Consider the following 27,652-nt stretch of genomic DNA (forward strand, 5'->3'; position numbering starts at 1 on the left):
GAGTTCTGTGGAATTACATGAAATGTTTGTTTTGTTTTGTTTGTTTGTTTTGGAAATTGCACAGAATGTGAAGCTGTAAAAGCATCATTTAAAAACAGTCAACCTTATTAAATGCCCTGTCAATCACAATGTGGGGCTTATGCTGGGTATACTAATCTTCCTGCCCCCTGGAGTTTACTGAGTTCTAGCATAAGTGACAAGCACCACAGGAATGTGTTGATAGGTGTTCCTAGGAGTGCATGCAGGCTGCAGAGAAGCAGAAGAAGCAGGCGCAGGTCTGCCTAGAAGGGGGAGGCTGTGGTCTGGGAAGGCTTCTTAGCAGATAGAACCAGGGCAAGGTCTTGTAAGGTGATCAGGAGCTCCCCATTGGCAGGGGCAGGAGGGAAGGCACAATCCAAATAAAGGTAAAAAGCATGCGCCAAGGCATGGGAGCAAGCAGCCTACTCTATACACAGGGACTCGGATAAGCTACTGGAGTATGAGATGCAAATGAAAAAAGGGCAAGAAAGGGCCAGGCCATGCAGATGCCTGGTAGGACTTGATTCTGAAAGCACCCGTGTGTTCTTCCTTCACAAGTGTTTCGATCAGAATTTCACTTCATAACTTCATAATGCCTTTTGGTCTCGTCTTTGAGCTGTGGGGTGAGAGGTTAGGAGGTTACCAGTCCTATAAAGAAAGGATCAGGTCAGTAGGTGGCCAGAGCCAGGATGGGGACTCAGGAAGGCCAAAGTGATTTCCGTTTAAAATGTCAATTTTCTAATTTTTTTAAATCAATATTTTGTAGAAGCAGTATATAATCTAATTAAAAGTAAAAATGCCCTATAGTTGAAAGCAAGGTATAGGGTTTGGTGAATAAACTCCTGAATGCAAACAGTCTGGTAATGGCATGTGCTAGTTTTGTTGTCCTCATCAAATTCCCAAGACTTTCTTTGCCTTCCCCAGATATAAAACTGGACAATAATAAATCATATAAAGGTACCTTGTAAGTGCTCAATATCTGTTATCATGGCTGCTATAAACATATAATTCTCCCAAATGCAACCATTTTTCCCAGTTGCCCATCATATCAAGAGGGTGTTGAACAACTTTCGAGGGTATTGTAATTTCTTGTTATGGGCATGGTTATCATACTTCCCTGTTGCGCAGTGTTTCCTATTCTTGAAACCAGCTTGTATTACTAACAGTTTAGGCATACAAGTCCCTGTCCTCAAGGAAATTAGAATGGTGAGAAGTGAGGCTTCTATCTGGACCCCAACAAATACATTTTTAAAGCAGTGTCCATTTTGTTTTATTTCATTCCCAATAAATTTTCTAAACAGAAAGTTCTCTTGAGATTTTTGCAGAATGTTGCTGAATTTTCTTCTGGATGTTTTTGGCCCAGGGGAGTCTTAGGAAAACTGCCTTCTCATTTCTAAAGTTTCTGGCATAAGCTTCCTAGTCTCTAACAATAATTTGTTTCTCAAATTAGAAATCCTATGCATTCATCTACTGAAGTTAGAACTGATATTCTTAGAATGAAGGTCAATATCTCTTCCTAACTGTGTAATCCTGTTGTCTTTGGGCTGGCAAAATTTCCAGGCTATCATCTACTTTCTGTCTTTAAGCTCTTGGTTCCTATAGAAAAACTAATGAGTATTATTCATGACAGATGCTATGCACATGCACATATATCCACGAACACATGTGCAAACACAAACACACACATACACACAGTTTAGGCCTTGCTTCCATATCTTCATCACAGCTCTCGAAGTGTACCTGTGTTTTATAAATTTTAGTGTGTTTCTGAGAATACTGCCAGAAGATTTCTTTTTCTTAAAGTGGGTGTTTATTACTTACATTCTAAAATAAATAAACCAAACCTGGAGATCTTGTTTTCAGTTAGCCTTGATGTGGCTCTGAAAAGCTGAGTCTCAGAATTTCTGGGGTTATGTTAATGAAATCAGATCATAACATTTTAGGTATAACCAACAAAAGATCATCGTTTAGAATAGCCACATTTTCCAGGAAGTTAAGGTTTTGGGCTTTTAAAATGTACTATAACCTTAAAACATTTTAATAGATGTTTTTCTAGAATATGTTATATGTCTTAAGAAAATTAAATTAGGTAGTAGATGTTAAATACCTATAGCTATGCCTATAAATTGGCAAAAATGTCATTTCAAAATCTTCCTTGCCAGGTATGGTAGCAGATGTCTGTAATCCCAGTACTTGGGAGGCTGAAAAAAGAATGCAGGTTCAAGAACAGCCTCAGCAACTTATTGGGCCTCCCAGCAACTTAGCAAGACCCTTTTTCCAATGAAAAAAATACTATATGGCTGGGAGGTGTAGTTTGGAGGTAGAAGACCCCTGGGTTCCATCCCCAGTACCACACACACACACACACACACACACACACACACACACACACACACACAAATCTTCCTTGTTCCTGTCCACCTTTTCTTCATAATCTTGTGATTCTATACTAAAATCAACTATAGTTTATTTTATTTGAAATTTTCAGGAGTATAAATATACTGAGCCTACTGCCTCCTCCTGTCCTCTTTCCTCCATTTTCAAAAGCTTTCTTTCCTGTCAAATTACCACTTCAACTCATTTTAATTCAGACAATACACCACAGAAAGACAAAGGTTAGTAAGAACAAAAGTCTCTCCTCACAGAGCTTTCTGTGTGGAGTTGGTAAATAATAACTATAGTCCTAATAGTCCCTAGTTTGAGCATATTAGAGAAAACATATGTCCCTTCTCTTTCTGTGCCCAGATATTGGAAGGGAAACCTCAGCAAAGCTGAAAGGGAAGAGTAGGAGACAAAGAAGGCTGAGGTTGATTGATGGAGGAGCTACATCTGAATATGTACAAAAGTGTGAATGTAGCATGGTTAACTTGTACACTCATTGTTGAGAGAGGGTGAAGGGGAAGTGGGGGTGGGAGAGGGCACCAAGCACAGTCTAAATGTATGCCATTTTCAATATGATCCACTAAATAAATAAATAAATAAATAAATAAATAAATAGTAGAAAATAACTGTAGTAAAAGGTGCCAGCAAGTACAGAGAGAGAGGGGACTGAGAAGCAGGCACGATCACATCTCCATCAGAAGATGTTTCTAGCTGCCAGTTCAATTTCCTGTAGGCTCTCCTGTTCTAAATCGGGGCTTTGGATTGGAAGCTAGAACATTTAAGTTTCATTTTATTTTATTTTTTCTATATTTATCATAAACTGACTTGGAGCCCTCTTTCAGAAATTTTGCAGAAAGTGCTGGGAACCCAAGTGCCTGGACTTGGTGGCCTTCAGTCTTGATTTCTTCTTGCCTGTCTGCTTTATTCTGTCCTCACTATGATCAGCTTAGGGATGGCTTCTGCATCACTCATCCAGGTGAATGTCCCCGAACACTGGTTTGCACCTGTGCAGGCACAGTCACATACACACACACACGAGAGGTTTCTGTCTTGCCACACCTGAAGGAGTACTAGAGCAAGCAGGCAAAGATGCTAACAGGAATGCTGGAGGAAGGGGAAGCGTGCTCTCCGGAGGATTTATAATTCCACTGTGGCTCCAGCTGTGGCTCTGCCTCTTAGGAGGCTATTGCCAGGAAGATATGAAAAAAGCTTTGAAATTGTGAGCCCAGGAAAAAAATTCCTTGCTAATGAATTTTTTAACAAGATACAGCAGAAGGCTGTGGCAGGGCAGCTGCATTTAAAATTATTTCATTCCAGTATAAAATGGACTACTCTGACTTGAGCATAAGCATTTGAGTGCTCCTAGCTCCTTGATACCTGATTACGAAGCTAGTGGGAAACTGAGTCAAAGCTGCTCCCCATCACTCCCTCTGTGGTTCTGCCTAAATCTGTACCAGTAGCTTCCTCTTGCATTCTTTCCAACAGGATATGCCAAGCCTGCTATTACTCTTCTGTAGTGCTGCTGTCAAACCCCATGTTTTCCAGAGCACTTTGGAGTACTTTCTATGTTTAGGAATCTCCTTTGAAATCCCAAATATTGAGGAGGGTATTATTCATTTTCCCCCATCCCCAGCTGAGAGGCCTGAAAACCATTGAATCTCTCCCCTAAATGGAAGACATAGTCCACCGGCCCAGCACTCAACCTGGCCTCCCTGCCCAGACCTGGGCATGAGCATGGCCAGCAATCCTGCTCCTATTCCAAAAACCAGACCATCCCAGAGCACACATAATGTTTCCAAATTCTCAGTTCCAGAGACAGTAGGCCTGATATTTCTACCTCATGCCTGGTAGATATAGAATTGGGGCTCCAGGAAGGGCATACATGCCTTAGTTCCCCTTTTCTCTCCTGAGGTTGTACCACTCCTGGCATCTTCCAAGTCTCTTTTCCTGCCTCTAAATTCACACTTCCAGTTTATCTAATATTTCTTACGACATTTGCAACCAGATGTGGTTTGAAATTAAAAATGTCTAACACTTTTGAAGGATCTACAGATTCAATGCAATTCCTATCAAAATACCAACAACATTCTTCATAGACCTAGAAAAATCAGTCATGAATTTTATATGAAGAAAGAAAAGACCCAGAATAGCCAAAGAAAATCTCAGCAATAAGAATCATGCAGGAGGCATCACAATCCCTGACTTCAAATTATACTATAGAGCAATAGTAGTAAAAACAGCATGGAATTGGCACAACAATAGGCATACAGACCAGTGGAACAGAATAAAAGATACAGAAACAAACCCACACATGTATAGTCTTTGAGGAATGACTTTGGTAATTTAATGGGTACTGCATTGAATCTGTAGATCACTTTTGGAAGAATGGCAACTTTGATGATATTTATTCTACCTATCCAAGAACATGGAAAATCTTTCCATCTTCTAAGGTCTTCTTCAGTTTTTTTCAATGTTTTATAATTTTCTTTGTAGAGGACTTTTACCTCCTTGGTTAGGTTTTTCTAAGTATCATACACCATTACCACGTAGGGTTCATCCCAGAGATGCAAGGCAGGTTCAACATAAGAAAACCAATCTATGTAATTCATCACATAAACAGAACCAACGACAAAAATCACATGATCATTTTAATAGACATTGAAAAAGCATTTGACAAAATCCAACACCCATTTATGCTAAAAGCACTGCAGAGAATTGGAATGGAAGGAACATATCTCAGCATCATAAAGGCAATATACAATAGGCCCACAGCTAACATCATATTAAATGGGGAAAAACTGCAAGAATTCTTCCTCAAAACAGGAAGCAGACAAGGATGTCCATAATCACCACTTCTCTTCAATATAATACTTGAGACTCTAGCCAGAGCAATAAGGCAAGAGAAGGAAATCAAAGGAGTACAAATAGAAAAAGCAGAACTAAAAATATTGCTATTTTCAGATGACATGATAGTATACTTATAAGACCCAACAAACTCAATCAAAATGCTTACAGAACTGATCAATAAATTCAGCAAAGTGCCTAGAAACAAAATCAATCTTAAAGAATCAGAAGCTTTCCTATATGCCAACCATAAATACACTGAAAAAGAAATCCAGAAAACACTTCCACTCAGGATATCCCACAAAAAATTTTAATATTTTTGTGGTGTTTTTCTTAAACAAAGGAGCTCCTCATAATGTTTCATTAAGAAGATTAGATTTAAATGGAAGAACTTAGTAAAATTACTTCTAAAGTACAGAGTCTAGATCAAGATTTCTGAAATTCTAATCTGAGGCTTACTTACACCAGACTTTCCTTTGGCAAAAATGAAAATTTTGGTTTCATGTTAGGCTCCTTGATCCGATACATGAAGTAGGGCCACTGGCAGTAGAGTCCAGGATCTGGCTCATATAAGTTTACAAGAGCCAAGTGATAATTTGCAAGTATTTTGAGCTGATAATTAAATACAGCTATCATTTTTTAATGTTTGTGATACTGAGGATGAAACACAAGGGAATTCTACCTCCGACCTATACCCCCACCCTATTTTTTATTCTTTATTTTGAAACAAGATTTCATTAAGTCTAGAGGGTCTCACTAAGTTAGCTGAGGCTGTCTGAGAACTCCTGATCCTTCTGTATCAGCCTCCCACATACTGGGGTTACAAGCGTTGACCACCACGCCCAGCTACAACCATCATTTTTAAAACTCAATAAATATAAAAATCATCTTCTTATTATTTGGCTGTACTATACTATTATCTATGTTCTTCAGCGATTTTATATCTATTGTATCTGTGTGGTGGAAATACTATAAAATTTCATGTTACTGCTCATTTCCTTTTAACTCGAGTGTTCAGTGATATCTTGTTGGTGGCTTTTAAGCCACCAACTGGCCACACTGAAAATGCACAGGGTAGAACCTGACACATGCTGCAAGCCAAACTTTGATCTATTGTTCTGTAGTTGTCTAGATCTAAGAAAACCATGGAAAAGTTATTAGTAATGCAGGTTATTGTGAATGGTCAAAACGTTGAGGAAATACTCTTTTAGTGTTCCTGTATCCAGTAAAACAGAGACTCTGCTGGCATAATAAATGAGCAAGTACAGTTCAAACATATACCTTTATGGTCTCCATACACAAAAATATCAGTAAACATTCTGATCTAAACTACTCACTGGCCAGTTACAACCACGGTAGACTGAAAAAGTTCAACAAAAATCAAGATAGGAGTTCGATAGATTCAGCTGCTTGTATGGATTCCACCACATACAAAGTGTTGTGTATTTTATTTTTACATGCTGCAATTTTTTGTCAGAAAATTATAACACACACACACACACACACATACAGACACACATTCACTCACATATCTTTTTCAGAGAGCTGGCATATAACCAGCATACCACTGGACCCAAGATTATGATATTTTAACAAGCTCCCCAGTTGATATTTATGCAAACTAAACTTTGACAACTGACACTCAAGTATTCCTCATAAGGATTGAAGCCACTTCTACATTTTTTTCCCTATTCTGCAGGTGTGTCACAGTAATCTCCTAGGGCTTGGGACATGAGCAGAATAATTTGCATTTACCAAAATAAGTTTAATTAAATCTCAATTCTCCGAAGGAAAAGGGAACTTTGAAAGAAGAAAATGTGTTTAATTACCTTCTGGTTATGCTCACATTTTCTTTCAGTTAGAAATCAGAAGGATAATTTATTTTATTCTTAGTTTTTACACAAAATTTGGCCTTTGGGGTTTAAAATATTATAATCAAAGCCATTTACAATGCAGATATGACTTTCTTGGAGATCTTCCTAATATATGTACACAAATGTTCTTTATTCACACTTAATCTAAAAAACTTTTGTGTAGATTGGGCCAAATGAAGTTATATTCCTCAATTTTTAAGGGTTTTAAAAATTATTTTAAGTGAAGTGTATGTCATGACAGAGACTAGCCAGGGATAGAATGGAATCAGCTCTGATAAAAATGATTGTCAATAAGGTAAAATTTTACCTACATAAAATTTCACAGCCTCTTGAGCCTTTTCACTTAAAGGGAAGAGGTTAAAATGTGGGCTGAGAAGGCATTGTCAAAGCAGAAACTGGCTTCTGAAAAAAGGAAGAGCAATAAATCTTATGTATTGTGTAGTAATCCATTTTAAAAATTATATTTAAAATCAGAATCTAAGAACAGAGAGAGTTCAGGGTAATAGAAGGGATCATCTAGCCCACTCCCTCCATTTTACAGAATTGAAAATCAATGCTCAGAAAGGGTACCTGACTTGCCTAGGGTGGTACAGCTGCTAGAACAATGCAATTGAAATCTAAGAGAATTTGATTAGTGTTGGATTTCTAGTACCTATAGATGCCAAAATGCATGGCCTAACAATATAAAACATGCGTGTAATGGAGTCCATGTGTTGGAAAGTCCTCGGAGCCATCGTTTGCAGGAGGAATGAACTCATGCACAGTAGACTGGGTGTGAATAAAGCTCAGGATGGTTTACCTCATCTCATTTGTACCTCTTCATCCTGATATATGAAGCAATCTATTTCCCTTATCATGTAATGCTATTTCTAAATCAGGTTGCTTGATATTCCCATTGATTTCAGAAGAACTATAATCGGATGTTCTTCATGTTTTTCTGTAACTTTCATTGTACACAGGCAGCTTGATGTGAGTCACGAGAATGATTTTAGGACTATTCAGCACCTCTTTCTTAAGCGATCCAAAAGAAGCCTTTTCTCCTGCGGTATTTTTTTTTTTTTTTTTTTTTGGCTCTTGCCAGTCTCTCCATATCAGTGGGAGCTCTCTCGCTTCCTCGCTTCCTGCATTTCAAATTTGTTAATCATTTTCAGTATGAAAGACGAAATGGTCCTGTTCATCTCATTCATTTCGTGGGACACCTGTTTATTTTAATACCTAAATCTTAAGCATCATGAATCACATATTCATTCATTTTGTTATGGGAAGATATGTAAAGCACTGAAGTGTCATTATTTTTAGAAGAATATATTCAGAATATCCTTTATCCCTTAAAATATGGATTTTTACAAAACAATTCAACATGATACAATGTAGTATTTAGCGTAAGTGGTTTCTTTTTGAGGGACCAGGGGGAAGCTTTCCCACACACCATCCAGTTTTTTAGATTACATATTCATCCCTACTTGTTTTTTGAAAAAGCATTTTTGAAAAAGCCCTTTTTAACCTTTATTTATGCTTTTGAAACTCATTATGCTTTTGAACTCATAATCATTACCTCCTTTTTCTTCAATCTGGTCAGGACTTGAAAATAAAAATCATTAATTAATTCCATAAAAATGAACAGCAAATAGCATTTCATTTTCAACTAAATGATGGTAAGAGGAGAAATGGAGTTACTTGCCCATGAACTGTCATGAGAATTCAAGGGTGCATTTGGGTTCTGGAGTAATCCAGTTGGGGGCCCTAGCAACAGCAGCCGGGCATCTTTGCCACGGGCCACACTTGCACACTCACGCCAGTGGGCCTCCTGCCGTCACGCCGCCACCTTACTGCTCTGATATTGGCATGGCTTGCCTCTGACACATCCTAGGAGCTTTGGGAAAGGAAAGAAGACCAAGGGAAATGCAAGGGTTTCCCCATTCCGGTTGCCACTTGCTAGTCATTTCTTTTATGAGAGTTCTTAGCTAGCTGTTTAACTTGAAAAAAATGGGAAGGATAACCTAAAAAAAATGCATGACCTTAAAAAGCATTTGAGTGAAAGGCCAGGCTCAGCAGTGTAATGAGACCCTGTTTCAGAATAAGAAAATAAGAGTGAAAAGAGCTGGAAGTGCGGCTTGGAAGAACAATGCCCCTTGGCTTCAATCCCCAGTGGAGAACAAAGAAAGAAAAGAAAAAGGCATTTGATGAGTCTGGGGAGGTGGTTCAGTGGTAGAGTGTTTGTCTAGCACACAAGAAGCCCTTGATTCCATCCTTATTACTATAAAAAAATAAAAAATAATAAATGTTAAAAATAAAAGCATTTGATAAAATATGTAAATAAATTATGTAATAATATTTCAGATTTTTTCTATCAGCAAAATAAAATCAAACTTTCTCTAATCCAGAGGAAAACCTTCCTAACTCCCCACTTCTCCTGAGAGATTTTTCTCCTCTTTGTTCAGTTTAGAAATCTTCTACCTGCTTTTTATTTCTTCCCGTTGAGTATTAATTTCTCTTTTCTCTATCTTTAGAAACTTTCAAGATTCACTTCTTTTGTAAGTCTATTTCTCTTGCCTATATTCTTCTAGCCCTATTTCTTTGTAAGTTTTTTAATTCTCATTTCCCAAATTGGGTATATTGTATCCCCCATTAATAAATAAATGTAAAGGATTATCCTTTCAGTAGCCACAGACCCTTCTGCACTGATACTGTGTCTTACAGTATAAAAACTCACTTAATGTGTAAAAAATTTTTGAAGTAATTTGGGTCACTGAAGGGTTTCAATATTTTTTCATTAATGTAGTAATGATCCTTAGTATTTCTGTATTACTTTTAAATTTTTTGTTTTTATTTTTTGCGGGTTTGGGATGGAACCCAGGGGCATTCAACCTCCAAGCTACACCCCCTGCCCTATTTTCTTATTCCTTATTTTTAAACCGGGTCTCACTGAGTTGCAGAGGGCCTCACTAAGTAGCTGAGGCTGTTCACGAACTGCGATCCTCCAGTCTCAGCCTCCTGAATGCTGGGATTACAAGCATGTGCCACCACGCCCGGCTCTAATTGAGAAATGTTTTATAAATGTTATTTTATTAATCCTCATACTACATTACAGCATAAACATATGAAATAAAAATACTAAATTAAATATATGAGCTAAAATATTAAAAGTACATTTCCTAATTAATAAAAGACTACATGTATATATAGTTAATATCTAAATTAGATGCTTTGGATTTTTTTCATCAGAACCCAAACAATACAGAATAGTATTTTAAGTTGATAAAGATAATTGGGTTCAAAATGTAGCCCCTAATTTAAGTTTGACTTTTATAAAAACATTTAAATTAAGTTGTTGCTTTTGAGCCAGGTGGGTGGTGCATGCCTGTCCATCCCAGTTCTTGAGAGGATGAAATAGGAGGATGAGATAGGAAGTTGACAGGTTTGAGGCCTTCCTGGGCAATTTAGAGAAACCCTGTTCCAAAATAAAAAGTCTGAGGGTATAGCTCAGAGGTAGAATAGTCCTGTTTAATCCCCAGTGCCCTCCCCCACACACAATACAGCTTTTGTTGGACATCAACTTTCCCTTTTTTTTTTTTTTTTTTTTTTTGTGTGTGGAACTGAGGTGGAACCCAGCAGCATTGTACCTCTGAGCTACATCCCCAGCCCTATTTTTTTAGTCTTTATTTTAAAACATGGTCTCACTGAGTTGGATAGGGCCTTACTTGCTGTCCTCAAACCGCAATCCTCCTGTTTTAGCCTCCCAAACACTGGGATTACAAGCATGCACCACTACACCCGGCTAAGCTTTCCATTTTTGAAACAAAAATGGAATGGTTTTACTGTCAGGTTGCCTGCCCCTTGTTGAACTCATTCATTGTTGTTTAGAGGTTTAAGTTACACAAAAGAGAAACAACACAGTGCTGCAAAATGTTGTTAAGAAATTCAAAGGACATAAAAGTCAACCTTATTATATACTATCAAGAAATGCCCTCAACTATTCAAGAACTCAAAATAGAGCACTTTATATAAGAAATGCAGCTGGGCGTGGTGGCGCATGCTTATAACCCCAGCATTCAGGAGGCTGAGACTGGAGGATCGCGGTTCGCAGACAGCCTCCGCTACTTACGCCCTCCGCAACTTAGTGAGACCCTGTTTCAAAATAAAGAATAAAAAATAGGGCTGGGGGTGTAGCTCAGAGGGCAAATGCCCCTGGGTTCCATCCCCAGACCTGCTAAATACATACATACATACATACATACATACATACATACATACATAAAAATGTTTTCCCCTTTATATTTCAAATTTTATTTTTAAAGGATTTCTTTGATCCTCATTCTTCAAGTTTCTCTTTATTCTATGATTTTTTTTTTTATTTAGTACTTTCTCCTTGGTTCCTAGGCTTTTGCTGGAACATTTTTGTCTCAGGGAAAGTACTGACAGGAATGATAAAATGAAAAAGGAAATTTGGATTATCAATTCAATGAATATATAATATATTAAAAATAGAAATAAGGACACTAAAAGTGATTAATAGGACTTATGGCTGGGAGAAAGGAGAAATAAAAAACCAAGTATTTCTTAATAACCATGTATAATATTTAAAACTACCCAACCAAAGCCCATGAAGCTTGTGGACAAAAACTAAGTAAATGTATCTGATTTTAGCTGAAAGACAACTCCTTCAAGTCAAATGAATACTTAAATATCATATGTTCACAAATATAAAAATGTTTAACTTAATGCCTCCTCAAGGGGACAAAAGTGGAGGACTGTTGTTTCTTGATTTGGGTGCTGATTGCATTAGCATGTTCAGTTTTTTTAAATTTCTGGAGTTGTACCTTCTGATCTGTGCAATTTCCTGTGTATTATGGCTCACTAAGGAGTTCAAAAATAATCAAGAGCCAGGGTGGTGATGAAAGGCTATAATCCCAGTGCTTGGAAAGCTAAGACAGGAGGATCACAGGTTCAAGACCAGCATTAACAACTTAGTGAGACCCTGTTTCAAAATTAAAAAAATAAAAATAGGTCTGGGGTGTAGCTCAGAGGTAGAATGCTCCTGAGCTCAATTTCTAGTGCAAGAGAAAGAGAGAGAGAGAGAGAGAGAGAGAGAGAGAGAGAGAGAGAGAGAGAAGGAAAGAAGGGGGGAGACTGAGAGCTGAAAACAATCAAGAATTTTTAAATGTAATACAATCTTTTTAAAATATATATTGTATTTACTTAGCAGCATTGGTAGGTTTTTTTTCTTTTTGTTTTACTTCCTTGGATAGATATGTGACCCTGGAGCAGGTTCATAATTCTGGGGGAAGAAATAGAGTATACATTGTAAAATTCGCTGTAGATTCTTTGTGCTGCTGTTGTTTGTATTCACTTGATGGAAACAGGAAAGGGCTCTGGTATTAGTCATGCCTTAACATCCTCCACTCACAGGGCAATTATGAAAGCAGGGTGGAGAGCCTGCCTGCCTAACTTTCATTTGATTCTTTTGGGAACAGCACAGGCCATCGTTTCTGAAACCCGTCTTCTTGCAGAATAGATAAATGCATTTTCTCTTCCTCACCACAAGGTAAATGGAAGCGAGTAATTTCTAGTCCCATAGCAGTGAATACCAAATTAAAAGAGGCTAACTCACTGTGGTGATGGCTTCAAAAGGAATTCTTATTTGAAGATTTTTTTTCTTAGTGCTGGTTTATTTAGCACTGAAGCTTGTCTGCTAAGCCAGTTTTTAGCAGGAAAAAAAAAAACACCCATGTAGTTTATGTTGAGTATTAATAGAGCCCAGTTTCAGTTATATTTTGCAAAGCGATATATATCTGTGGTGGTGACAGCTTTAGGTGTTAGTGCTTTATGAATGGGAACTATTTTCTCTCAGTGTATCTACAATCAGAGTCCTCATACTTTGAGAATATGCTTCCAGTAGTCAATAAATTTTCCAGGAGAAATTTGGTGACTCAGATTATTTCTTTGTGAAACTCCAAAAAAAAATGAAATCTTTATTCATTTTCTGATTAATTTAGATGATCACCTTTCTCTCTGTCCCAGTACGGTTAAGAACCTGGATGTGCACTTGTAATCCTGGAAGCAGCACAAATCCAACAAAGGAGCTGTACCTTAACTTCATCCAAACCAAGGCTCCGTACAACAGGCCTGTCTCTCCAATGAATGCAAGACACAGACCTGCTGTTCCTCAGCTGGGTTGACTTCCTATTTGCTTCTCAAGCCTGTATTAATTTCTCTGCAGGAGGATTTTGGTTGCAAAGAAATAACCTTTTTTTTATATATAACTATGTAGTTTAACTATATAAACATATCTTTTTTATAAAAGCAATGGTATTTACCAGACATGGCAATGCACTTGAGAGGATGACACAGGAGGACTGCAGGGTAGAGGGCAGCCTCAGCAACTTAGTGAGACCCAGTAATCACTAAGCAAAAGATGAGGAAAAAGGGAGGGGAGAGAGGATGGGTTGAGAATTGGGTAAGGGCTAATTGGGTGATATGTGCACATATGCCTCTACCATCTTGTACTCCATTAAGATGTACAACTACAATGTACCAATAAAAAATAAAAAATGAAGTATTGTGAATAGGTAAAAATAATAAATAAATAAATAAATAAGTAAAAACTAAGCTGGACGCACACACTCATAATCCCAGCATTTGGGAGGCCCAGACAGGAGGATCCAGGTTTGTAGCCAGCCTCAGCTACTTAGTGAGGCCCTTTGCAACTCAGTGAGACCCTGTTTCACAATAAATAATGAAAAATAGGTCTGGGGGTTTAGCTTGGAGGTAGAGTGTCCCTGGGTTCCTTTCCCTGTACCACAAAAAATAAATAATTTTTAAAAATAAAAACTAAAAACAAAAGGGCTAGGGGTGTAGCTCCAAGGAAGAGCACTCTTGAGCTCAATCCCAGTGACCAAAAAATAAGAAAGAACACAACCCAAACAAACAAAACCAGTGTGGTTCAACTGACAGCATCTCTTCCAATGCCAAGGAAAACTGGCTGTGTTGGACCTAGTAAGAGACTCCACTCTTTATTTTCTGAGGAGATTTTTCAAAGTCATTTTAACTAAATGAAAACTTCCCTGACTTTAGAAAATAATCCCCAAATAATTTTCTGCTATTGATCACCTTGGGGACCATGATTTTGTCTCAGCAAAACATCATCTGTCCCATTAGTTTGAGTATTCATTTAGAGCTAAGAACTATAAGGTCAAAAATCAAGATGGCCTAATAGTCAAATATTTATTACAATATCTATATATATTATTACAAAATTATTGGTGACTACTATGGTATATTTTATTAATTTTTGTTTATGTATTCAATACAGGGATAAAACAGAGAAGGGATCCTTTAAATTATGTATAGACCCCTCTGGGGCGGGGGAAGGAGATGTATCTGGGTCAAGGCGTGTTTCCATAAGGAGAGAATTCATTATCCAAAATTGTGGTTTGAGATAGTAGGAAATGCATGTATCTCATCCCTTACCTCTTCCTTCCTAAGAAAGAGTACTGAATTGAAATCCACTTTATGACTGTATTGCTGAAGGACTTTTCCAATTAGTAGGATATAGTTTATAACAATACACTTGTTCCCTCGGGATCGATGGTTGACTTATTCTTTTATTGAAGCAGGAAGCAACCTGGACTAGATGAGCTAATGAAGTATGGAAGGCTATCTCTAGAGGGAAAAGCTAAAGGAGACCAACAGACTTCTAAGACCCGGAGATGAATAGGTTATTATCATGCATTATTCCACATACTTACTTTACTACTTAGCTATGAATCCAAACAGGAATTACAAGCTATTATTAGAAAAGCAAGCTAAATAGTTTGGGATGGATAACCTCATATTCCATGCATCCACCTCCCATTAAGAGAATGAGCTTCCTGCATAAGTGGATGTCTTTAAGTACTACTGGTTACTTATCCATTCTTGCTTAATTTCTTCATGTTACCTTCTGAATGTCTCACAGATAAAGTGCCTTAGAAGTCACTAAGAAACAGAACTCTTTTTGTAAAAAAAAAATTATTAAACATTTGAGAACTAGCTTTGATACCTTCATGTGTCACCAGTTACCTGAATTATTTTAACCAACACTCTTAATCTCTACAGCCCCCTTTCTCCTTATCTATAAAGTACAAGAGTTGAATTCCACCATCTCTGGGGTCCTTTTCAGTTCTGAGTTCCATGAGCCTATATATTTACTGAAATACCTTACAGTGGTTCTATCTCTCTGCCTAAATAGAGAACAATTTGTCAAAAAAAAAAAAAAGCCAAGATTATTGTGAAGTGATCACTCAGTTTTCACCTTGCCCAAGTTTAGAGTCTGATAGAATGCCATTTTCATCTCTCATCAGTGTCTGGAAATACTTGTTTCTTTCATTATTAAACTACTTTTTGGAGGTCTTTTCACGCAACCACCAGTGCAATGCTGCAATGTGCCTCTAAGGCATTATTACATTTTATTATTTTGCGTGTTTTTAAAAAAATTATTCTTTCAACTTTTCCACTGTATTCATTATAAAAATTCCTAGTACACACATATGGCAACTTAGCTAGTATTTCCCCTCTAATATCTGGAGTCCCACTTTTATCCTTTGTGTTTTCTAGTTTGGGCATATTAGAGGAAACATGTGTATCTTCTCCTTCTGTGCTTGGCTGATCTCACTTAACATGATGTTCTCCAGAGCTTTCCATCTTCTTGCAAATGATATAATTTTGTTCTTCTTTATGGCTGAATAGAATTCCATTGTGTGTATTTCCCACAGTTTTGCTATCCATTCATCTGTTGATGGTGATCTGGGTTGGTTCCATATTTTGGCTATTACAAATTGTGCGAACGCAGGGACTTTCTACCTCCGAGCTACACCCCAGCCTTATTTTATATTCTTTATTTTGAAACAGGGTCTCACTGAGTTGCGGAGTCCCTCACTATGTAGCTGAGGCTGGCTGCAAACCTGGCTGCTCTTTTCTCAGCCTCTAAAGGACTGAGATTACAAGCATGCACCACAATGCCAGGCTCAAAATATATTTCTTTTTCTTTTTCTTTTCTTTTTTTTTTTTTTTTTTTTTTTTTTTTTTTTTTGGTGGTACTGAGGTTCCTAGAAACCCTTCTACCTCCAGGCTACATTCCCAGACCTATTTTTTATACTTTTTTATTTGGAAACAGCGTCCCTTAAGCCAGCACAGCTGGCTTCGAAACTGCCCGATCCTTCTGTCACCACCTCCCAAGTGTGGGGATTACAAGCGTGTGCCACCACATCCAGCTCGAAAATATATTTCTTAAAAGTAAAATATTTATATATTAATGTTTTGAACATACCAATAGAAAGAATGACAATGCCTAATGTTTACTGAATTATTCCTAAACTCTAAATCCAATGCTGAGTTCTTATCTATTTGTAGACTAGTTGGAATTTCTTTTTATTTATTTTTTTACAATACTGGGATAGAACCCAGGGGCATTCTACCTCTGAGATACACCCTCAGCCCTACTTTTTTTTTATTCTTTATTTTGAAAAAGGATCTAAGTTGTGGAGTGCCTCATTAAGTAGCTGAGGCTATTCTTGAACCTACCATCCTTTTGTCTTAGCAAATTCTGGGATTATAAGCATGCTCCACCAGGCCCAGCTTAGAGTTTCTTACTGTTATAAATACTGATCACTAATATTATTCACCAAGTAGTAAGTAAACTTCTAGATCCCACTCATTTTAGACAAAAGAACTCAAATGAATTCCTAGCTGAAAACTAATAACCATCTTATAAGGCACTATGCTATGTCAAATGACTGTGTTTGATTTAAATAGATTAATCCCAAACTTTCTACCTTACAAATTTGACATGTGAAAATATACAATATTTATATTGAAATATAAATCAGGGGAATAGTTTTCTTTCTTTGCTACCTTACATTCACAGAAATAAGTTCATTCCTATAATTTAGATCATATTTGGTTTTGATTCATTATTATTCCCATTTTTATTAAAGCAGTGAGATTCATTTTTTCTGAGGTTTTGTCCTGGATTAACTTTTTTTTAATCTATTCCTTCTCTTCTCGTTTCTTTTATATTCTTTCATTCTAGTCCCAGAAAAAGCCTTTCTAACCAACTTTTTTGGCCAGATATAATTGTGGTATTTTGAGTTTACCAGTTTCTGTACAGTTCTTAACTATCTCAGTTCTGATTTCATTTTAGATTTTCATTTAGTGTGGTAAAATGTTGGCAGAAGCATCCTTGTATTTCTTTGTTGCAATAAACTTTTTAGGTATCATCCACTTTTATGATGATGCATGTCAGAGACAGATTTCATAGATAGCTGAGTGAATTGAAATGAATAAATTGTTAGGGGATTTCATATCTTGGGACCCAACCACTGCATTACAATTGAAGGGCAGACAGATTTAGAGGAGGCTGCAAATCCTCAGTGAAATGTGCACAACCAACTGAAGTCTCTGAGTTCACTGGAGTAAGGTACTGGAGTAAGGTCAGTGTAGCAGTTAGGAAAATAATAGTGCATCACTGTGGCAAGGAGTTAAAAGGTTACAATCTTCACCCCAAACTCTGAGGCCAGAGTGTGCTTCTCACAAAAGCTGCCATTTGCTAAAGGAGCAGCTGTAGTCCCAGGGGTGCATCCACTCCCACCCCCAGCCCACCTCATTCTAGATGGAGTTCAAGTTGTTCCCTCTGGAACTTCTACGGGGTGTGTGTGTGTGTGTGTGTGTGTGTGTGTGTGTGTTGTGTGTGTGTGTGTGTGTGTGTGTACCAGCATGTGCGATCTTCAGGTCAATCGGCAGAAAGATATATTCAAAGGGATCAAAATGATATACAATAGTAGTACAATTTGATTTTGAGATAGTGAATGTATGAATAATAATAGACTTAAGTAATGCCTAAAATATATGTAAATATGCTTGAGTATTTACTTTGAAATAACTTCTAAAACTTTGTTCAACTAAAATACTATTAAACTACAGATTCATCTATTGCATAAAAATAATTCTTTAAAAATCACAGAATTGGTAGGGTGTGGTGGTGCATGTTTGTAATCCCATCATTTGGGAGGCTGAGACAGGAGGATCTCGGTTTGCAGACAACATCAACTACTTAGTGAGGTCCTCTGCAGTTCAATGAGACCCTGTTTCAAAATTAAGAATAAAAAATAGGACTGGAGGTGTAGCTTGGAGGTAGAATGCCCCTGGGTTCTAGCTCCAGTATTAAAAAAAAAAATCACAGAATGTAATTCTACCACCCCAGTATTAAATAATGACAGATTACCTAAAAGCATTATCTATAATTTAAAAAATAATATCTACAAATCAAATAATATTTAGAAATGCTTTGAGTCAATGGCTAAAATTTACCAGATAGATTTAATGGAAACAAATTCCTTTGAACATTACTCAAAACCTATCTATTATGGCTTTGAAATCTATGTTTTTGCTAATTTTCCTTCTGTATATTTTAACTTCTGAAACTTTATGTAAAATAGGCAAGATTTTTACTTTGGAGCTATGTATATTTACCAGCTTACTCCCATACAAGATTTACTACATTCTGTGATATAAAATTAGTCACTAAAATTGAATTTTCCCTACAACTCATTATAGTCTAGGAGAGCAGAAATGTGCATTTTTCCCCAGACTATGTTAATTATCTCATTATTACTACTTGAATTTTGGTTGGTTTATTATTATTGCATGATGTCTTTGACTTTTTTATAGGATATAACATGTAGCTATTAAATATTTGGGGCAATGCTTTTACTTTGCTGTATAACAAATGGCAGGTATTTCGCTCATTTTTGATACTCTAAAAACAGGAAACAAATAGACAAACATTACATAAAAATGACTATGATTTAATTTGAAGAACTCTGATAAGAGAATTATGAATGTTTTTAAATTAAAATGTCCTTCTATTTTTGTTCTTTTTTGAGAAAAAGCTACTCAATTTAGACAGTTTTAACAGAGAACATTATCTAATAGAAAAACGCATTGTTGTATTATATCTAGTAATAACTACCTGTCATGATACTATTTGTAATATTTCTGTTACCCTTAATTTGGGGGTAGAGTTTAGCTTTAATGATAAATTTCTTCAATTGTTCCTGAAGTATGTTACTTATTCATTTCTCCCATTTATCTTTGAAAAGTTGTGATAAAACTAATCAGCTGAGTTATATAATAGAAACAAAAACATGTAATACTTTCCATGCAAAAATGTTAGGAGAAGTCAAAAGACAATTTTCAGTGCACATTGAGCCTTTTGCTGGGATATGTGTTGTATTGGAGGGAAACTCTCCCCTAGTATTGTGTAATTAAAATAAAAACCTACAAAAACTGACTTCTAATAATCAGTCAGTGGCACATAAGGGCCAAGTAGTATGCTATGTGGGTACTTTCTACCTCCCTGCCACTCACTGTGTGACTAACTGGCATACAGACTATAAAACCCAGACTACATCCGCTCTGCGTGACCTGTACTATAAATCTGCAGCCTCACAACCATCTCACTCTCTTAGCTCCTATGCTTCTTCATACTGGTCCCCTTGCCTCACAAGCATACCGAGGCCGTTACCCTTCCTTCTCTTTGGGGTGTTCTTTCCCAGGTCTGACATTGCCCCTGTTATATTCATGTCTGTGCTGAAATGGAGTCCTTCCTGTCCATAATAGAAAACAGCTGCCAGCCTTCACGTTATCCTCTGGAGTACCCTGGGTGACACTTCCTTGTTTATGTTTTATTGTCTCTTCCTTCTATCTCTCCTGCCCAACCACTCCCCTTAGAGAGCACAAGCACTGGGAGACCAGGAGGCTGGAAGGTGTTGCTTTTCACCGTAACCCTGCACACTGCACAGTACCTGGACTGTACTAGCTACTCAGTAAATATTAGTTGGATAAATGGGTGATTCTCATTTTTCAAAATAGCTTAAAAGATATGTTTTTTTTAAATACACATGAAACATTTTCTGAATCTGCTAATAGGTAATCTTTGGAGTTTGGAGTTCATATGGAATGAAGGAATGGTGTACTGTCTACCCATTTCTTTCTATCAGCGGAGATATTTGCATTATGTTCAGTATGGTCAACTAGTCATTCTGAATTAGTACAGACTAAGCATATTTATTAACTAGCATATAGTTCGTTGAAGAAAGCCTGTCCTCAAAATTAAATATTTTTATAAAATGAATCAAGGAACTATTTAATTATTCTTTTTATATTAAAAGCATAAGCACAAGTTAAGATAAACCTGTGGTTATTAATTACTTTCTCTTTCTTTAAAACTCACTTGAAATTATGAAAAAACTTTCTGAAATTATTATAAAACAGCACCTCCCTGGAACTGTTTTTAAGGCATTAAATAGAGATCCCTTTGTAAACTGAAAAGAGATAAAATTCTGAAATTATTAAGTGTAAAATGCTTATCTATTAATTTCTTTCTGTACTATTTTAAGATCAGACTTAACAGTATACAGATAAATTTCCCGTGTACTTTATTTCCAAAGTATTAAATATGATTTGTTAAGTATTATCTCTAAGCTTTAGCTAAGATAAAGCTTATTTGTACTCAGGGAAGGCAGAGGAAGAAAGAAGAGAGAGAACATGTAAAAAGTCTCTGCAGTTTCATAAAAATAAATAGATTCTCAGAGGCTTTCAGCTGAAGCTAGGGTTGAAAAGAATGAGAAAAGCCAGGCAAGGTGGTGCATGCTTGTAATCCCAGCAGTCGGGAGGCTGAGACTGGAGGATTGTGGTTTGTGGACAGCCTTAGCTACTTAATGAGGCCCTCTGCAATTCAGTGAGACCATGTTTCAAAAAAATAAAGAATAAAAGTCGGGCATGGAAGCCGGGCATGGTGGTGCATGCTTGTAATCCCTGTGCTTGGGAGGCTGAGACAGGAGGATCACACAGGTTCGAAGCCAGCCTCAGCTACTTAGTGAGGCTCTCAGCAAATTAGTGAGACCTTGTTTTCAAATAAAAATATAAAATAGGTCTGGGAGTATAGCCTGGAGGTAGAAAATCCTCTGGGTTCCACCCCCAGTACCACCTAAAAAAAAAAAAAAAAAAAAGCCCATTTTTTTCTGTGCCCCCAGAACAAACCACTCCATTCAGTAGCTTTTCTGGGTATTTTAGCAATATAGATAATGCAGGAGGAATAGCAACCACTTTCTTTTGTAAGCCAGTCTGTCTACAGGAAAAGCCTATACCTGATCAGTTCAGTGAGTCAAGAGCTACCTCAGACTTCATGACATGGTAGTTGTGTTGTTGCTGTTGTGGTGCATTGGTGATTAAAGGAATTAATGAATATGTAAAGTACTCTGTAAGCCACAAAGCAAATGCAACATAATTGTTAAGTGTTATGTAATAACCATGTATAATTTACTAGTTTGACATCTGCCTTTCTCACTCTCATATTGAAGGTGTGTGTTTGTGTGTTTTCAGATAATCACAAGGACTGTTCCGGCGTGTCCTTACACCTCACACGTCTGCCGTAAGTCCTTCTCTTGTTCTCCCCACGAGCACCAACCTTGAACCTTTGAGAACTTCAAAGTGGCATATGCACTGTTTTAGTTACCTGTTGCAGAACAGAAATTAACACACGTATACTGGCTTTTTTAAAAATGAGTATTTATCATGTCAGTGTCCTGTGGGTCAAAAATCTGGGCACAGCTTGATGCTCTGGCTGGTGTCTCCCATAGAAGCTGCAGGAATTGTCTTGCCGAGGACTTCAGCCAGCACTAGACTCCACCCTTGGAAGAGCCACTTCCTAGATCACTCACATGGTATTGGCAGGATTTGTTTCTTTGCTGAGTTTCACTGCAGGGAGGGGTCTCATTTTTTTTTTTAATATGGGCTATAAACATGTAGCTCAGCTCACCATATGGCAATTGGTTTCAATCACAGAGAACGAGCCAAAAAGCAAGTGAGGGTTTGCATAAGAGATGAAAGCCAGAGTCTTTTTATATCCTAATCTTAGAAAAGTCATATATCACTCTTGCCATATTCTATATTTGATGACCCTTACTTCTCTCTACACTCAGATAGGGTAAGAATTAGACAAGGGCATGCATGCCACCACTAGGAATCATGACAGCAAGCTAGCCACTATATTCAATGAAACCTGAATTAATAGGATAGAGAACAATAGACTGAAAATATAAGGGAGTAGCTCATGCTCTTGTGGGAACTGACACATCAAAAATCTATAGGGCCAACTGGGAATTCAAAGGAAGGTTAAGGTCGTTGCATTCTTGAATCCAAAGACATGCATGGACAAGTTAAATCAAGATGCTACAAACCCAATCTTAGATATACCAATCCCCTTATTGCAAAATGGAGGCAATGGTAGCTGATTCTTCTAAACTGGCAGATTTTCTTCCTTTTCAAGGTGAAGTCTTTTCCCTTAAGGCCTTCAATTGATTGATGGAGAGCTGTTCACATTATGAAGAATAATATGCTTTACTCAAGTATCTGATTTATATGTTAGTCACATCTTTAAAAAGTAAAAAAAAAATATTTCCCAGCAACACCTAGTCTGGTGTTTGGATCCAACAACCAGGCACTGTGGCCTAACCAAGTTGACACATAAAATTAGTCACACAAAGATCCTTTAGAATCCGCCTTCTATCTTCTACCGCTTCTAATTTTAATGTTTTTATTGGTGCATTGTAGTCATACATCTTAATGGGGTACAAGATGGTGGAGGCATACATACACACATCACTCGTTTAGCCCTTCCCCAATTTCCTCCCATTCCCTTCCCCTCCCTCCTTCTCATGTTTGGCTTAGTGATTGACATTGCTATGTTTGTGAATGTCCATTATGGAATTTCCCCTTCCCCTCCATCCCCCTCAGTCAGGTTGACTTACTTGATCATCTGTACTTTCTCTTTCTTTGTCTCCCTACCTTCTGCATAGTAGGGAGAGCATCCAATTTTTTACTTTTTGTGACTGACTAATCTCACTTAGCATGGTCTCCATTTCCATCCATTTCTCTGTAAATGATGTAACCTCTTCCGTTTTGTTTCATTTTTGTGTCTTTGAGAATTACATTTCATATCCAACGTACTGTGCTACATCCTGCTTTATCTATGACAATAGTTTTGGCTTTGTCGCATCACTGAGAAAAATCTTACTGTTTTCTGCAGGCAGCCTTTAATTGCTGGCATGTACCTTATGATGTCTGTTGACACTGTTATACCAGCAGGAGAGAAGGGTGAGTAATGATCTCTTAGTGTTTACCATTACTTCATCAACTAATCCATAGGAATGGATTTACAATGTGCTTTTTATAAACTTTTGAAATGACCAGTATTTGTGAGCATCAGGAAGATAGACCGATTTTTTATTGTCTTTGAATTTAAAATAGATTGTTGTAGTACTCTGACCCAATGATTTATTAGTTTTCTGATCTTTACTTATTGAAATGCTAAGAATTGAGGCTCATGGGTAGGTAGTGAGTTGTACAAATTAAAGAATAAATCTTGAGCCGTATGTATATAAATCACCTTTTCTTTAGATGCAAAAGATGAACTACACAATGTGCAGCAGCATAAACTACTGTGTAGAGGAGTTCAAACAGGAGGCTACACACCAAGGCTGACTCAGCCTTTGAGCTTAGACCAAGTCCTCTATTTAAAAAATGTAGATAATAGTAGCTGATTCTTCTAAAGTAACCAAAAGCTATGCAAAGATGTGCAATGCTTTTTATAGGTGTGTATGAAGACCTTCAAACTATTTATATTAAGTATTGTTTGTTAATTTTTTAAAGTTAATAAGAAGTATGGTCTTTTTGCTACTGTTTATTTACCTATTATAAAAGAAATACTTATTGAATAGCTACTGTGTATTACACCATAAGGAAGAAAGAAAAAGTGTAAAAGGGTTGCTTCTCAAACACAACTGTCAATCTAGTGAGTCTAGGTGTTTACATTCATTTTTTTCAAAGACTTTTTTGTTCCAAAAATAAAAGCCAGCTTTTAAGCTTTTCAACTGGATAAATTACAAGAAAAAGAAATTAAATATGTCTATGTTTTTAATGACAAAGTATGTTGATTTGGCCTTGATCATTTTGTTTATGAGTAAAATAGAAATAGTAGGCAAGAGATTCTTAATTCATCAAAGAGAAATGGTTGGCACAGAATAAATGCTTAATGTCTGCTGAGTATTGAATGAGTACATATTTACTTCAGAAGAAAACACCCACACCCAACAGTTTACAAATACCCTATATATACTAGTTGTAGACAAGAGTAGTGTCTTTAGCCCATTCGTGACTATTCTCTGTGTTTTCATTTCTCACAGTGGTGAATTCTGACATTTCATGCCATTATAAAATGTATCCAATGCACGTCTTTGCCTACAGGGTTCACACTCACCATTTAGGTAAGAACCTTAAACTATTTGCTAGGTTATAAATAGTTAAAATTTATAGTTTTCTAGTGTTGTAAATGTAAAATGTAAATTATAAAGCCAGGCATGATGGCCCACATCTGTAATCCCAGTACTTGGGAGGCTGACACAGAAGGATCACAGGTTCAAAACCATCTTTAGCAAGTAGTGAGACCCTCAAAAGCCCAATGAGACACTGTTTCAAAACAAAAACAATAAAAAAGGGCTGGAGGTGTAACTAAAGATAGAATGGCCCTGAGTTCAATCCTTGATACCATATACCAAAAAAAAATGTAAATTATATTTGGCCTTAAGTCTGTTTCAATGAAAGCAATTTTACAAAATACCTTGAATTTTTTTGTGTTTCATCACAGTGTTTTCACTAAGATACTTGGTATTTGGGAGACCTAAAATATTTAGATTTTATTTTAAGAAAGAAAGCAACTTTTTATTCTTCTGATGTGTTATTACATTATGTGGCTATGATTTGTGTCTATTAAGGTAAGGTGGTAAGTGGATACAGAGTAAGAAATGGACAGTGGACGCTGATCGGACGCCAGAGCCCCCAGCTACCACAGGTATGTAGGATCTAATTTAACTTGGGGGGAAAATATAAACAGCAGAAAGTAATTTTTAGAAATCTTTATGTAGCCGGCATGGTGGCACACCCCTGCAACCCCAGTAATTGGGAGACTGAGATACTGTCGATTTGAGGCCAGCCTCAGCAACTTAGTGAGACCCTAAGTAACTTAATGAGACCTTGTTTCAAAATGAAATAAAAAGCCCTGGGGATGTAGCTTGAAGGTAGAATGTCCCTGAATTCAATCCTCAGTACACCCCTAAAAAATATCTTATATAACCCTTGTTAATAGCTCTAGAATCTAAAACTCTCCAAAGCCATCTTCACTGTATTTCTGAGCTACATAATCTCCCCCCTACACTTTTTTTTTTACAACTTCCAACTTGATGCTTCTCCTTATCAGTTCTCCCAATATTATCTAAATGCATTGATACAGTCTTCTCAATCCTATGAGAGTTTCAGACAACTCTTCCACTCCCTGTTTATTCTGATGTTACAGAATGTGTAAGTAGTACTTTTTCATTTACTTCTAAGTCAGGAACTCATGTGACAAAGTAGAATTGATAAATTGAATGCAAACCATCTTCTCCAGGGACTGTCTGTCTGTCTGTCTTCATCTTCCCCATCTCCAGTGCTCCAAGTCTCCCTGTTTTTCAGACATGGGGTTCTGTGTTTTATTGGTAGTTTGAATGGATCGTTGTGTTTGTTTTTCTGGCAGGCTTTCTACCCTGTGGAACACCCAGTAGATGTGAGTTTTGGTGACATACTGGCAGCCAGATGTGTATTCACTGGTGAGGGAAGGACAGAAGCCACACACATTGGGTAAGATTCTATACTGTCCACTCTCTCAAAAGACTTTATTAACTAGGGCAAGGTGTGACTATAAATGACAAATCTTTGTGAATGAATTATATACATCTTTGTCCTGTTGTGAACAATTACAACAAAGTAGCGCTTTAAGATTTTTAGAATTAGTTGATTTGGATAAGACCAGAACTGTGCTCATTTTCACCCTCAGCAATTTGGAAAGACCATTAAAAAAAAAAAAAAAAAAAAAAACAGGACTGGGGGTGTATCTTGGAGGTAGAATGCCATTTGTGTTTAATCGCCATTTCAGAGGGAAAGAAAAAAAGGAAGAGAAAGATAAGAAAGAAAGAAAGAAAGAAAGAAAGAAAGAAAGAAAGAAAGAAAGAAAGAAAGAGTTTTTAAAATAGGTAGCTACATTTGAAAGAAGAGATCCATGCAGAGCTTGGTGGCACATGCTTGTGCTCCCAGCATTTGGGATACTGAGATAGGAGGATCTCGGTTCGCGAACAGCCTCAGCTACTTAGTGAGGCCCTTTACAACTCAGTGAGTCCCTGTTTCAAAATAAAGACTAAAAAATAGGACTTGGGGTCTAGCTTGGAGGTAGACTGCCCCTCGGTTCAATCCTTAGTACTGCAAAAAAATAATAATAATAATAAAATAAAATAAAAAATAGAGCTAGGGGTGTAGCTCAGAGGTAGAATGTCTCGGATGGTGGTGGTGGGGGGGGGATTTGACAGTTCACTTTTTGGCCATCTTTTAATACCTGGGGTTAAATGATGCAGAGGGCCTTTCCTCTATTGTATGCTAGTGTATAGCCACAGAAACTTTAATTAATTGCCTTTGGTTATTTTAAAAATCTTTGAAATGTGTAATGAAGTAGTCAAAACAATTCTCAAAACTTTATATGTATTAGCTTATAAATTTAAATATGAGAAAAGCAAATTTTTTGCCTAAAAGTTTCTTTACAATTTTTTTTGTGGGGATAGCTTATAACTTTGGCAGGATTCTATCCTTTGAGTTTCCTTTGTAAGGTAATAGCAGCCATAGAAATTAATGACTTGTTATAATACCACAGTGGGAGGCCAAAGTGATCTCTGGAGGCCTCTTTTAGTTTGATGAATCTAGAATAATTCTAATCTTTTCTAAAATGTGTGTTTTGCTCTAAAATAATACTCTAAAATGACTATACTAATATATTCTTTTGTAAATCTCCTGTGGACTAGAGGAAACACCATTTTGTAATATAAATGAAATAGAAAGGAATTATAGGAAATTAAGTTATTGGATAAGTCCACATTCTGAATATTTAATTCATACTGCAAAGCACTTTTTTCAAGTGAAATGATTAATAAGTTTGAATAAATTTAAGCACGAATAAAAATCCTTATGAGTACAGAATATTCCCATACCACCTCATATGATGTTTCTAAACTTTTAAGCTTAGAAAGCTAACAATAACAATAGCATTGTTTTGTAAAACAATGGGTACAATCTCCCTCAGTACTACAGGGTCACAGTTCATAATATTACCAATAAAAAAAGCAGTATTTCCTGTTGTTCATTAAGTTAATGATACTCTGTAAACCTTTCCTCTCTATTTTCCCTCCCTACCTCCAACCCCCTCAAACGGACTTGCTCACCCACACCTGACACTGATTTGAGCCCTGGGCCTGAAGCATTGAATTACAAGCCACACTTACTCAAGAGCAGTCAGGGGCCGGCAGATGGCCTCATCCATGTACTGGGAGAACTATCAACTTCAAGTTTTAAATTTTTTT

General features: G+C 36.9%; 1 protein-coding gene across 19 annotated transcripts in view; it reads left to right on the forward strand.

Moving 5' to 3' along the window:
• PAM (peptidylglycine alpha-amidating monooxygenase) overlaps nucleotides 1-27,652 on the forward strand; it is a gene marked incomplete at both ends in the record, with an annotated part of 173,109 nt that overhangs the window by 75,305 nt on the left and 70,152 nt on the right. For 18 of the 19 annotated variants that reach the window (XM_080711033.1, XM_080711044.1, XM_080711045.1 and 15 more), the window contains 5 exons: nucleotides 21,540-21,588; nucleotides 23,245-23,312; nucleotides 24,401-24,481; nucleotides 24,989-25,065; nucleotides 25,786-25,889. In XM_080711033.1, coding sequence (XP_080567159.1) covers nucleotides 21,540-21,588; nucleotides 23,245-23,312; nucleotides 24,401-24,481; nucleotides 24,989-25,065; nucleotides 25,786-25,889 — 379 coding nt within the window. The remainder of the gene's footprint in view (nucleotides 1-21,539; nucleotides 21,589-23,244; nucleotides 23,313-24,400; nucleotides 24,482-24,988; nucleotides 25,066-25,785; nucleotides 25,890-27,652) is intronic. The other variant, XM_080711049.1, reaches the window with a different exon arrangement.

The sequence above is a fragment of the Muscardinus avellanarius genome (genome assembly GCF_963383645.1).
Source record: "Muscardinus avellanarius genome assembly, chromosome: 1".
Taxonomy (NCBI): domain Eukaryota; kingdom Metazoa; phylum Chordata; class Mammalia; order Rodentia; family Gliridae; genus Muscardinus; species Muscardinus avellanarius.